Genomic DNA, 13,150 nt, shown 5'->3' with positions numbered 1-13,150 from the left:
CGACTCTCCTCCCACCAACACTTAGTTCTCCGCCTTCTTTCACCTGTTGATTCAGTTGCCACTCGCCTGCCTGCTTTCTGTCATCAAAAATTTGTTGGCATCTCTTGTTTGTTTGTTTTTTTGTTTTCTGCAGTACGCGGGCCTCTCACTGTTGTGGACTCTCCCGCTGCGGAGCACAGGCTCCGGACGCGCAGGCTCAGCGACCATGGCTCACGGGCCCAGCCGCTCCGCGGCATGTGGGATCTTCCCAGACCGGGGCACGAACCCATGTCCCCTGCATCGGCAGGTGGACTCTCAACCACTGCGCCACCAGGGAAGCCCTGGTTATCTATTTTAAATACAGCAGTCAATCCCAAATTCCCAGTTTGTTCTTCTCCCCCAGCCTTCCCCCCGGTAACCATAAGTTCATTCTCTAAGTCTGTGAGTCTGTTTCTGTTTGTAGATAAGTTCATTTGTATCTTTTTTTTTTTTTTTTTAGATTCTGCATATGAGTGATATCATATGCTATTTGTCTTTCTCTGTCTGACTTACTTCACTTAGTATGGTAATCTCCAGGTCCATCCATGTTGCTACAAATGGCATTATTTCATTCTTTTTTATGGCTGAGTTATATTCCATTGTATATTTATGTACCACACCTTCTTAATCCATTCATCTGTCATTGGACATTTAGGTTACTTCCATGTCTTGGCTATTGTTTTTTTTGTTTTTAAAAATATTTATTGAGGCTGCAGAGGGTCTTAGTTGCGGCATGCTGGATCTTTGTTGTGGCATGTGGAATCTAATTCCCCAACCAGGGATCAAACCCAGGCCCCCTGCATTGGGAGCATAGAGCCCTACCCGCTGGACCACCAGGAAGTCCCATGTCTTGGCTGTTGTAAATAGTGCTGCAATAAACATTGGGAGGTGAATTTCTCTATGTATATTTTTGCCAGCCAGTTTTTTAAAACCTGTGAGTGGGTGAGGATGAAGGACATGTTAGTAACCTACAGAACCATGAAAAGAAATTTGGAGTGACTGACAGGCCAGAGATCCTGAGTTACCAGTCTTCTTGACCATGCCTGTTAGCATCAGCACAGTCTCACTGCCCTGCTACTTTCTTTCTTAATAGCTTTTTCCCTTCTTATTCTCTCTTCTCTTTTGCTCTTGTTATAACTCCGCTAGTCAGATTTCAGTTAAACTAATATATTCTGTTAAGTCCTAGGAATATCATTAGGCATTTGCTTATTTTATAACTTTTAATCTCCTGGGTATGTAAATGAGAAGTGTAGCTACTATCTTTTACTAATCAAATATATTTTTTAGTCTGGTGAATGAAAAAAATTGAGAATGTTAATTCTCAACTCACTTATGGTATTTGAAAAGTCAGATTTTTTTACTTTCACCTCTTTAATTGGTGAGATCTAGAGTATAAAAGTTTTTAGCCTCATTTCTAGTTTAAGTAGTTCTAACGTTTTGATCTGAAAAAGTTGAATATGTCTATTTTTAATCTATTTTGGTGTTATCAAATAATGAACCACACTTTTCTATGAGAAAGCAATGGCCATATGAAATGGTGATTTGGGAATAGATATCAGCTCCAACATTGTCAGTTATGTCTCTCTGGTTTTTTTTTTCATTGCCCTAGGTTTTACTATGAGCAGAGAATTCTGCAGAAGGTCTTTGAAGAATGGAAAGAAGAGTGGTGGGTTTCCCGTCGAGAGTGGAAACTCCGTGTTCGAGCTGACTGTCACTATAGGTAGGATTTCATGTTACATTACTTTAATTTTACTGATACACGTTATCAAATAATTACTTGTTGGCATGTTTCTGGTCAGAAGGATAGAAATTTTTTTTCTGGTTTTATTGAGATATAATTGACATATATTAATTACTGTATGAGTTTCAGGTGTACAGAATAAAGGTTTGACTTACATATTATGAAATGATTACCACAATAAGTTTAGCTAATGTTTATCATCTCATATAGATACAATAAAAAGAAAAGGGGAGGGCTTCCCTGGTGGCGCAGTGGTTGGGAGTCCACCTGCCGATGCAGGGGACACGGGTTCATGCCCCGGTCCGGGAGGATCCCACATGCCGCGGAGCGGCTGGGCCCATGAGCCATGGCCGCTGAGCCTGCACGTCCGGAGCCTGTGCTCCGCAGCGGGAGAGGCCGCAACGGTGAGGGGCCCGCGTACCGCAAAAAAAAAAAGAAAAGGGGAAAAAAAAGAAAAAAATTTTCTCCTTGTAATGAGAACTTCTAGGATTTACTGTCTTAACAACTTTCATATATATCATACAGCAGTGGTAACTGTAGTCATCATGTTGTACATTACATCCCTAGAACCTCTTTGTCTCATAACTGGAAGTTTGTACCTTTTGACTGCCTCCCCCAACCCACCCCGGCCTCTGGTAACCACAAATCTGATCTTTTCCTGAGTTTTTTTTTTTTTTTTTTTTAAGATTCCACATATAAGTGAGATCATATAGTATTTGTCTTTCTCTGTCTGATATATTTCACTTAGCCTAATGCCCTCAAGGCCCATCCATGTCGTCGCAAATGGCAGGGTTTCCTCTTTTTTTTTTTTTTTTTTTTTTTTTTGCGGTACGCGGGCCTCTCATTGTTGTGGCCTCTCCCGTTCCGGAGCGCAGGCTTCGGATGCGCAGGCTCAGCGGCCATGGCTCACGGGCCCAGCCGCTCCGCGGCATGTGGGATCTTCCCGGACTGGGGCATGAAACCGTGTCCCCTGCATCGGCAGGCGGACTCTCAACCACTGCGCCACCGGGGAAGCCCTATACCTTTTTTAAAGTAAAAACTTAGTATGTCTTATACATTGTGTCTTTTTCAAATGGTATTCACTCATTATAATCATGTCTTTAAGCTCTTCGGGGCAGGGTTTCTGATTTATGGATATTTCAGATATCCATAAATACAGACATCGCTGAATCGTTCTAAGAAGCTGACAGAGTATGAAATCAAGTTTTAGGAAATGGGATAGTGAAGATATGGAGGGACTGACAGTCTGTTTTTTTTTTTTTTTTTTTGGGTGCTTTTTGGTTTTTTGCTGTGCACGGCTTTCTCTAGTTGCAACGAGGAGGGGCTACTCTTCCTTGCGGTGCAGGCTTCTCATTGCAGTGGATTCTCTTGTTGCAGAGCGTGGGCTTCAGTAGTTGTGGCTTGCGGGCTCTGGAGCACAGGCTCAGTAATTGTGGCATACAGGCTTAGTTGCTCTGCGGCATGTGGGATCTTCCCAGACCAGGGCTCGAACCTGTGTCCCCTGCATTGGCAGGTGGATTCTTAACCACTGCGCCACCAGGGAAGCCCTGGGACTGACCGACTTAATGTGTATAATGTATGTATTGAGACAGAAAAGACGAAGGAGAACATTGACTGTCTTTTAGTGCAAAGGAGAGGTTATGTTTTACATGGTGTGGATGATTGAGATATGACTGTCATTCCAAATGCCACAGCTTTGTGGGTGCTGAAGGTGAAGTTATTCTAGGATAATTCACACCTTTCTTCCTTGGTAATAATATAAGGTGTGGAGAACGACACTCCAATTTTAGCTTAGGATATAGATTGGCTTTTTTGTGTCAGAAGTGTTCGGTTAATTTCTCCTAAGTACAGAACGGACTGGGTATGTCGGATTAGGAGTTGTTTTGTTTTAAAGAAACGCTATTTGCTTTTTTGGCTCCTCAGATATTACTTGTATAACCTGATGTTCCAAACCTGGAAGACCTACGTGCATCAGCAGCGGGAGATGAGGAACAGGTACCTGAGAGCCGAGGATCATGGTGAGAAAAGGAAGTACACGTCTAAAGAAAATGTCTCCATTTGTCTTTTTTTTTCCTTTATTAAGATTTTATTTTTAAGAGCAGTTTTAGTCTCACAGCAAAGTTGAGGGGAAGGTAGTAATTGCCCATACACCCACTCCCCAACACATACATAGCCTCTCCCATTATCAGCATCCCCCATCAGTGTGGTACATTTGTTACAGCTGGTGAACTTATACTGACACATCATAATCACTCAAAGTCCATAGTTTACATTAGGGTGTATTTTCTTTGGTGAGGTGTCGATTAAGTTCTTTTGCCCATTTTTAATTGGATCGTTTGTTTTCTTGTTGAGTTTTAAGAGTTCTTTGTATATTTTGGATAATAATCTTTTGTCAGATATGTCTTTTGCAAATATTTTCTTCCACTCTGTGGCTTGTCTTCTCATTCTCTTGACATTGTCTTCTGCAGAGCAGAAGTTTTTAATTTTAATGAAGTCCAGCTTATCAATCTTTTCTTTCATGGATGGTGCCTTTGGTGTTGTATCTAAAAAGTCATCACCATACCCAGGGTCATCTAGGTTTTCTCTTACATTATCATCTAGAAGTTTTATAGTTTTGTGTTTTACATTTAGGTCTGTGATCCATTTTGAGTTAATTTTTATGAAGGGTGTAAGGTCTGTGTCTTTTTTGCATGTGGATGTCCAGTTGTTCCTATACCATTTGTTAAAAAGACTATCTTTGCTCCATTGTATTCCTTTGCTCCTTTGTCAAAGATAAGTTGACTATAAGAGCCTGTTGCCAGGCTCTCTGCTGTGTTACACTGATCTGTCACTTCTTTTGTCAATATCACACTGTTTTGGTTACTGTAGCTTTATAGTAATTCTTCAACTCAGGTCATGTCAGTCCTCCAGCCTCCTTCTTTAATATTGTGTTGAGTATTCCAGGTCTTTTGCCTCCATATAAATGTTATAATCATTTTGTGATATCCACAGGATAACTTGCTGGGATTTTGGTTGGGGTTGCATTGACTATGAATCAGGTTGGGAAGAACTGACATCTTGACAATATTGAGTCTTCCTATCCTGAACAAGGACTCTCTCCCCGTTTATTTAGTTCTTCCTTTATGTCTTTCATCACAGTTTTGTAGTTTCCTCACACAGATTTCATATATGTTTTGTTAGATTTATACCTAAATATTTCATTTTTTTGAGTGCTACTGTGAATGGTGGTGTATTTTTAATTTCAAATTCCACTTGTTCATTGCTGTTATATAGGAAATCAGTTGACTTTTGTATATTAACCTTGCATCCTGCAGCCTTGCTATGAATTGCTTATTAGTTCCAGGAGTTTTTTTGTCAATTCTTTTTGGCTTCTGTACATAGACAGTCATGTCATTTGCAAACAAAGACAGTTTTATTTCTTCCTTCCCAATCTGTATACCTTTTATTGCTTTTGTCTAGTTGCACTAGCTAGAACTTCTAATATGATGTTGAAAGGGAGTGAGAGGGGTCATCCTTGCCTTATACTTGATTAGTGGAAAAGCTTTTGAGTTTCTCACCATTAAGTATGCTATAGGCTTTCTGTAGATATTCTTTATCAAGTTGAGGAAAATCCCCACTTTTCCTAGTTTACTGAGAGCCCAGATTTACTTTTGCCTTCACAAAAGCTCAGAAGCTTTTGTGAAGGATGAGTACATTGTCTCTGAGAGAGAATAACTCCAAGTCAAAGGGAAGACTTGTTCGATTCCCTTTCCTGTTTTCCAGGATGTGTGATCTCTGAGCAGGAACTCCTGTGTGATCATATCCCTATGGTTTTCTCTATATGGCATGGTTTTGGCACCTACCACTCACTTAAGCATGATTTGTGTGAACTGGCTGTTCCTGCCCTGCTGGTGCAGTGTTCTGGCTGTGTTTCTCTCGCAGCACTTGGGACTGTTGTCTGTCTTGCTGCCATGTGCCACATTGCAGTGCTTACTTCTGATCTTCTTTGTCCAGGTTGTCCCTTAGTGATCTTGTGGACAGTTTAGCTCTGGTCAGTGTCTGATTCCTCGAGTTGAACCCAGAAACCCATGTGGGGAGCCTAAGGGGAAAAAGGCACTAACTTTCAAAATGATAATGCAGCCTGCTGTTTCTCATAGCCATTTCACATGAATGCCCTATAGACACCTCAAACTCAGCAAGTCCCCAGTACAGCTTGTCCACTGCTCCCCGTTTAGACCTGCTCTTCCTACTTTTCCTAGCTAAGCAAGAAACCTTACTTATGAATGGCTTCGTCGTAACAGCATTTAGTTATCTTCTCTTAAAACATGCCTCCCTGAGGTGTCCCTTGCACTCATCTTTTCTTTGCCAATGCCTGAGATTAAGCCTCATCTCTTTCCCCAGAATATTATAAGTACCTCTTCTTTTATCTCCTTGGATTTATTTTCTTCTTTTTATAGATAATCTCGTTTACTCTTTGCAAACATACCTTGAAGGGAAGCACCATTTTGCAGATGAGGAACTGGTGTGAGGTTACTTAGCTCAGTGACAAGGTCAGTACTCAGGCCCAGCTTATCTTACTCAGGAGCTTAAACTCTAAGCTACAGCACCATACTAGTCCTTGTTGCCTGAGATGTGCTGATTCATGAGGTCTGAGGTGGGCCCAAAGAAGCTGCATGTTAAATTCTTTTTCATATTTTGACTTGACTTGTCAACAACTATGAAATATAAAGTATAGCTCTAGTCATCCTGACCACATTTTGGAGAATGTCCTCAAAATGTTTTACATAATTTTATTTTCTCCTTTGTGTTCTAAAAAGAAAAGAAACTTATGTCATCAGTGATGACTTTCATAATGAAAATGGAATTTACCACAAAGGGAGACTTATGGACTTTTGTGCCTCCCATATTTAGTAAATTCTCTTTCCTCCAGGATCATTACTGGTCCTTCTTATTCTGTTTCTCAAACAGATACATATAGTATCCTTTCCTTTTGTCTTGCTTATTCTACTTTACAATTATTGTTTCAAACAGCAAATTTTATAACATGACTTCTTTAACTTTATATTATGGAAATTTAAAAATATCTACAAAATGGAAAGGTAGAATAATGAACTTCCATGTACCCATCATCCAGCTTCCAATAATTATCGACTCACATATATCCATATCCACATTCACTTCTCTGCTTCCTCTGTTATTTCATGTGTAAATATTGCAGAATATAACTCTAAAAAAAATAAGGACTTTTATAATAAAAGATTTCTGAACAGTGCAGTACACTGATTTTCCTTTAAAAGTTTTGTAAATGTTATCACTTATATAACCATTCTTCACATCCTGCATCCTTATTAATTTTGTAGAGCTTCACAAGTTTTCCAGCAGAGGGCACTAGAAGACTGGAGGAATTTAGATATTCAAAGGAGGGATGTCAGAGCTTTTGAACTTTTGTCTTAACCCAGAGTGATCCATCTCCCCCAGCCCCATTTTGAAAATCTCTTTGGTGCCATCTAGATGCAAAACAAAAGATGCGACAGGCCTGGAAGTCCTGGTTGATCTACGTGGTTTTTCGTAGGACCAAACTTCGGATGCAGACCACTGCCCTGGAGTTTAGACAGCGGAGTACTTTGTGGTGAGTGTGCTCCATTGCCCTACAGATCAGCAGCGTTCACTTTACCTCAGCTTTGCTTTATGCTACTGGAAAACCAGCATAAAAACCCACCTTAAAACAATGTTTTGGGGATTTCCCTGGTAGTCCAGTGGTTAAGAATCTGCCTTCCAATGCAGGGGACGTGGGTTTGATCCCTGGTTGGGGAACTAAGATCCCACATTCCGCGGGGCAACTAAAACCACACGCTCTGGAGCCCGCGCGCCACAACTAGACAGAAGTTCGCGTGCCGCAACTAAGACCCAATCAGCCAAATAAATATTTTTTAAAAAACCCCAAAACAATGTTTTGAACATAATTGATACCTAATAAATATTTATTGATAACTTGTTCAACATTGAGATCAGGTTTTCACTAAATCATAAGTAACACTAATTGAGTACTTACTAGAAAACCCTGTGTTAAGTTTCTGTGTGTGTTAATTTTTTAATGTAAAGTGTCTCATTTAATCCTTACCATAAACTATGAAATACTGTTATTGCACAGATTAAGATATATGAGCTCAGGCAAGTTACTCAACCTTTCTGAGACTTACTGTATAAGTTGTAATTAGCAGAACTAGGGCTCACCCACCCATCTCTCTGATGCCAAAGCTCATGCTCTTAACTGCTGCCTTGCACTGCATCTCAGCAGCATTGTCCACACATTGGAGGGTGAGTTAGTCCACTCTGAAAGCCAGGTGTGTGTAGCAATGAGCTGCTATATAATGGGACTGATTCCACTGTGCATTGTTCCCAGTGGTCCTCTGGTGTCCCAAATGGCAGTGTCTTAAAAGCTCAGTTCCAGAGCATGTCTGTAGTGTCTAAGGCTGGATCTGACCTTAGGAACCATCCGTTTCCAACCCTTAACTGGCAGCTCTAGAACTGTTTCTTGGCTGTTTAGGGAGAGGGACTTGAGCTCAGGGTCTGAGGCCCAGCCCTCACTGCCCTTCTCTTTTCTGGCTGGCCTTGCTCTGACTGGTCCCATCTTTGATTTGCTCTCTGACAGGGTGTGGTGGAGCACGTGGAGATGGCAACTGGGACAGGTTCACCTGGGCCGTGCCCTCCATGCCTCAGCTGTGAAGCACAGGGCCCGGAGCCTCCAGCTGCAGGTGAGTCCAGCAGACTCGGGCTTTGGTGTCCTCTGTCCAGGTCGTCAGGCACCATACCCACAGTGGGAACTTGGGCAGGTGGGGTCGGACTCCCAAGCAGAAAGCTGACCGTCATGCTGCTGCCTCTCTGCTGGGCCCTCCCTGCAGCTCAAGGGATGGAAGTGGGGTGCGAGGCAACTTGGAAGGCTGGACTCTTCAACAGACAGAGGCCGCTGGAAGGAATATGCTAGATGTGATTTCCAGTAATCTTTAGAGAGCTCCTGTTAATTGTGGAGCCGGAACGGGATTTATGAATTAATTATAAATATGTTTAAAGAAACAGCAGTATATTCTTTATTTCCTCATTACTCTTTTCCTACAGCAAATTAGAAAACGAGGGCAGAAAAGAAACTAAGACTGAAAAGAAAACCTGGCTTTTTCATATAATTTTGCTTATTTCTTAGAGTTCCTTTTGGGAAAGCCACTAGCTTTTGGTCAGTTATAAAGGCTTAACATCTGTACCAAACGTATGCTCTGGTGAAGCTTTTTTATGGCCTTTGATAAGCTTTCTGAACTTCAGTCACTTTTTAGTGTCTCCTGGGTACTTATAGGGCTGCCAAGTCAGTCATAGAGAATAGAACAGGGAGGAGGAGAAAAAGAAGTGCGTGTTACTATATTGTAGGAGTAATAACTTCTTTTTTCCATTTATTTATTGATTTATTTTTGGCTGCGTTGGGTCTTTGTTTTTGTGCATAGGCTTTCTCTAGTTGCAGCAAGCAGGGGCTACTCTTCGTTGCAGTGAGCGGGCTTCTCATTGTGGTGGCTTCTCTTGTTGCAGAGAACAGGCTCTAGGCACGCAGGCTTCAGTAGTTGTGGCACATGGGCTCAGTAGTTGTGGCTCGTGGGCTCTAGAGCTCAGGCTCGGTAGCCGTGGCACATGTGCTTAGTTGCTCCAGGGCATGTGGGATCTTCCCGGACCAGGGCTCGAACCTGTGTCCCCTGCACTGGCAGGCGGATTCTTAACCACTGCACCACCAGGAAAGTCCCTGTAGGAGTAATAGCTTTTTAATCTGACAACATTTTGTATCATCCATGGAAGAATATGCAGTATATAGAGATCATATGCAGACAGCATAGATTGGGGTCAGCAAACTTGCCCATGGATCAGATTTGGCCAGCTGATTGTTGTTGTAAATAAAGTTTTATTGGGACGCAGTTACACCTGTTCATTTATGTATTGTCTAAGCTGCTTTCAGGCTACAACGGTAGAGTAGTTGCAACAGAGACCATGTGGCCTGCAAAGCCTAAAAAAAGTATTATCTGACCCTTTAAGAAAAAAATTTGCTGACCTCTGAACTCATAAGGTCTTCTGAAGCAGTAGCAAGGAAATAGACATAGTTCTTGCCAGTGATAATAACGGTAACAAGAACAGCAGGAGCAGTAATAGTATTTATTGTGGTCTTACTGTCCTAGGTGCTGGACTAAGTGCTTTATATGTGTTATCTCAATTTTCAAAATTACTTTTTAAATCCTGTATTATTATAGGTTAAATAACTCAAATGAGGGTCATGCACCTAGCAAAGGTCAGAGCCAGTATTTGAACTGAGGCAGCCTGAAAAGTGCAAAGCTGTTCTTTTAACTATCATGCTGCCTTGTCCTCAGTAGACTTGTGCTCTCAGGAGGGAGAGGGAGCTATGAATGTGAAAATGCCAGAAGCATAGGAACATAATGAGGCTGGTTTTCTGTCACTGATGGACTTCAGCTATCGTCCCTTTCAGATAGTCACTTTGAGAACCTATAAACTCGTTCTCCTGGTGCTGCTATTGCTCAGAACACTTTTAGAATTCCTTTTTTACTGTTGCCTTCAAAGCTTGCAACAACAGATTTGAATGAATATTTTTAGTGATAGCAGGTTTTCATTGTTTGAGGTTAGATTTAACTTAGAAGACAGCCGAGAGTCATTCAGAATCAAATCCAATGAAAAACGTGAGCAATCAAGATAACACTGATACGGACCACACTATATGAGACTCTAAGGCAAATTTTATAGTGCAGATTGTAAATAAAATCCTTGTGCCTGATAAGTACCATATGATTTACCAAGAACTTAAATTTAAGTCATTCTCTTAATCCTCACAGCATCTCTGAACTAAGCAGGGAAGACGTCATGAGATATGTGAAATTTTAAAAAATTAAATTATGTACTTCAAAAATAAAAACATTAAATATAAAACATTTATTAAAAATATTAAAAGATATCCAAGTACCCAACATACAGGTTTAAAAGGTGTTAGCATTTTCCATACTTGCCCCAGAATTTAATGTAATTAAATTCACAGTTTAAGCCCCCCACTTCCTTCCTTCCGCCACCTTTCCTCCTTAGCGATAACCTGTACCCTGATACTGAAGTCCCCATTTTCTTGTGTTCTTTTGCACTTGTAAAAATGTGTGCATACATATACGTAAAGAATAAGTGTTCTGGACTTACCTGGTGGCGCAGTGGTTGGGAGTCTGCCTGCCAATGCAGGGGACACAGGTTCGAGCCCTGGTCTGGGAGGATCCCACATGCCGCGGAGCAGCTAGGCCCGTGAGCCACAACTACTGAGCCTGCGTGTCTGGAGCCTGTGCTCCGCAGCAGGAGAGGCCGCGATGGTGAGAGGCCCACGCACCGCGATGAAGAGTGGCCCCCGCTTGCCACAACTGGAGAAAGCCCTCGCACAGAAACGAAGACCCAACACAGCCATAAATAAATAAATAAATAAATAAATAAAAAGAATATGTGTTCTGACTTTGTGTTGTTAGGAAACTTATGAATGGTGTCATACTGTACATTTACTTTGCAGCTTGCTTTTTTTTAATGCAACAGTGTATTTTTGAGGTTTATCCATGTTGATACATAGAGATCTGTTAACTACCTATAATATGCCTTTGTACTGAATAAGGCTCAATTTACCTGCTCAGTGCTGCTGACCTGTTGATTCCTTCTGATTATGTTTTTTACAATTACAAACAATGTGGCAGACAGCACTCTTAAACACAGATCCCTGTGCAAGAGTCTGAGTTTCTCTTGTTCCTGGAAGTGAAACTTCTTTGGGTATCATCTCGTCATCCTTATCAAGCATCACCTATTTGCTCCAGTGCTGTGCCAGTTTATGTGCTAACATTTCAGTTCCCATTTCTTTTGGCCTCATCAGCGCTTTGCATTGTCAGACTTGGTCATTTTCACCAGTTTGATAGGTCTGAAGTGGTAATTCCTTGTTGCTTTAATTTACATTTTGCTGATTCCTAATGAAGCCCAGCATCTTTTCAGACGCTTGTTTGCCATTTGAGTTTCTGTTTTTCAGCTTGTTACTATCCCTCACTCCTTTTTTTCTGTTGGGTTATTTGCCTTTTTCTGCTCTGTGGACATTGTCATACATTCTGCTTACTAATCTTTTGACTATTAGGTACATTGCAAGTATTTTCTTCTAGTCCATAGCTTGTTTTTTTGCTTTGTTTATGGTGGGTTTTTTTTCATACAAGTGTTATTATTTTCAGTGTACCTAATTCTTGTATCTTATGGTTTGGTCTTTAATCCATCTTGGGTTTAATTTTATAAATTGTGTGTAACAGGGTCTTAGTTTGTCATTTTCCTTATGGATAATTTCTGCAGCACTGTTTACTGGTTAGTTTATCCTTTATCTTTTTTATACTGACTATTAGTCCACCTCCATTATAGAGCAACGTCCCATTTGTTCATGGGTCTATTCTGGGCTCTGTATTCCATTGGTCTATTTGTCTATCTCTGAGCCAGTACACACTGTTTTGATTATGATTTAATGAAGCAGGTAGGAAAGAACAGAGGTTCTCTAGTCAGACTGCCCAGGTGGAAATTCTGCTGCCATTACCTATTAGCTTTGTGCCTTTTTTAATGAGTTACCTAATCTCCCTGTACCTTGACTTCTTTTTTTTTTAATATTGCATTTTGGTTTTTATTGCATTTTATTTTTTAATTTCATTTTTTTTATACAGCAGGTTATACATATTAGTATATATATGTCAATCCCAGTCTCCCAATTCATCCCACCACCACCCCACCTTATATTTCTTATCTGTAAGTAAATAATAATGGTACCTACCTCATAGGATTGTTGAGGATTAAGTGTAGTGATACATGTAATATGCTTAGAGCAATGCTTTGAGTATGGAAATCCTCAGTAAATGCTAACTCTTCATTACTACTCCTGATCTTACTGTATAGCTCTTAAGTTTTCATATTGTGGAAAGAGATCTTCTTTATTCTTGTTCTTTTTAAAAATTGTCTTGGCAGTTGTTCTTTACTCTTATTAATTTTAGGATCAACTCGTCAAGTTCCACAACAAAGGCTACTAGGATTTTTTATTATAGTACACTGACTTTTTACATTAGATTGGAGAAAATTGTCATGTTTGTGATATTGAGTCACCCCACCCGTGAGCTTGACGTAGCTTGTGATCTATTGATGGGCGTGAGAGGGAGAGTAGGAAAGATTAGGCCATGAGGTGACAAGGAGGCAGATGTAATAGTAAGGCTCTGCAGGCTGTGCCCATAAAGGCTTTGGCTCTTTTTCCAGGGGAGGGGGAAGCTACTGGCTTTGAGAGGAGGAGTGATGTGACCACACCCCACCTCTTAACAGGCTCCCTCTGGTTCATCGTGTGCT

General features: G+C 40.9%; 1 protein-coding gene across 17 annotated transcripts in view; it reads left to right on the top strand.

Annotated features, from left to right (window-relative positions):
* SFI1 (SFI1 centrin binding protein) overlaps positions 1-13,150 on the top strand; it is a 77,509-nt gene that overhangs the window by 24,667 nt on the left and 39,692 nt on the right. For all 17 annotated transcript variants that reach the window (XM_060170580.1, XM_060170585.1, XM_060170596.1 and 14 more), the window contains 4 exons: positions 1,628-1,738; positions 3,683-3,777; positions 7,250-7,367; positions 8,391-8,493. In XM_060170580.1, coding sequence (XP_060026563.1) covers positions 1,628-1,738; positions 3,683-3,777; positions 7,250-7,367; positions 8,391-8,493 — 427 coding nt within the window. The remainder of the gene's footprint in view (positions 1-1,627; positions 1,739-3,682; positions 3,778-7,249; positions 7,368-8,390; positions 8,494-13,150) is intronic.

The sequence above is a fragment of the Lagenorhynchus albirostris genome, chromosome 14 (assembly GCF_949774975.1).
Source record: "Lagenorhynchus albirostris chromosome 14, mLagAlb1.1, whole genome shotgun sequence".
In the NCBI taxonomy this organism is placed as follows: domain Eukaryota; kingdom Metazoa; phylum Chordata; class Mammalia; order Artiodactyla; family Delphinidae; genus Lagenorhynchus; species Lagenorhynchus albirostris.
The sequence above is the reverse complement of the archived record's forward strand: the minus strand, read 5'-3'. Positions and strand labels throughout refer to the sequence as shown.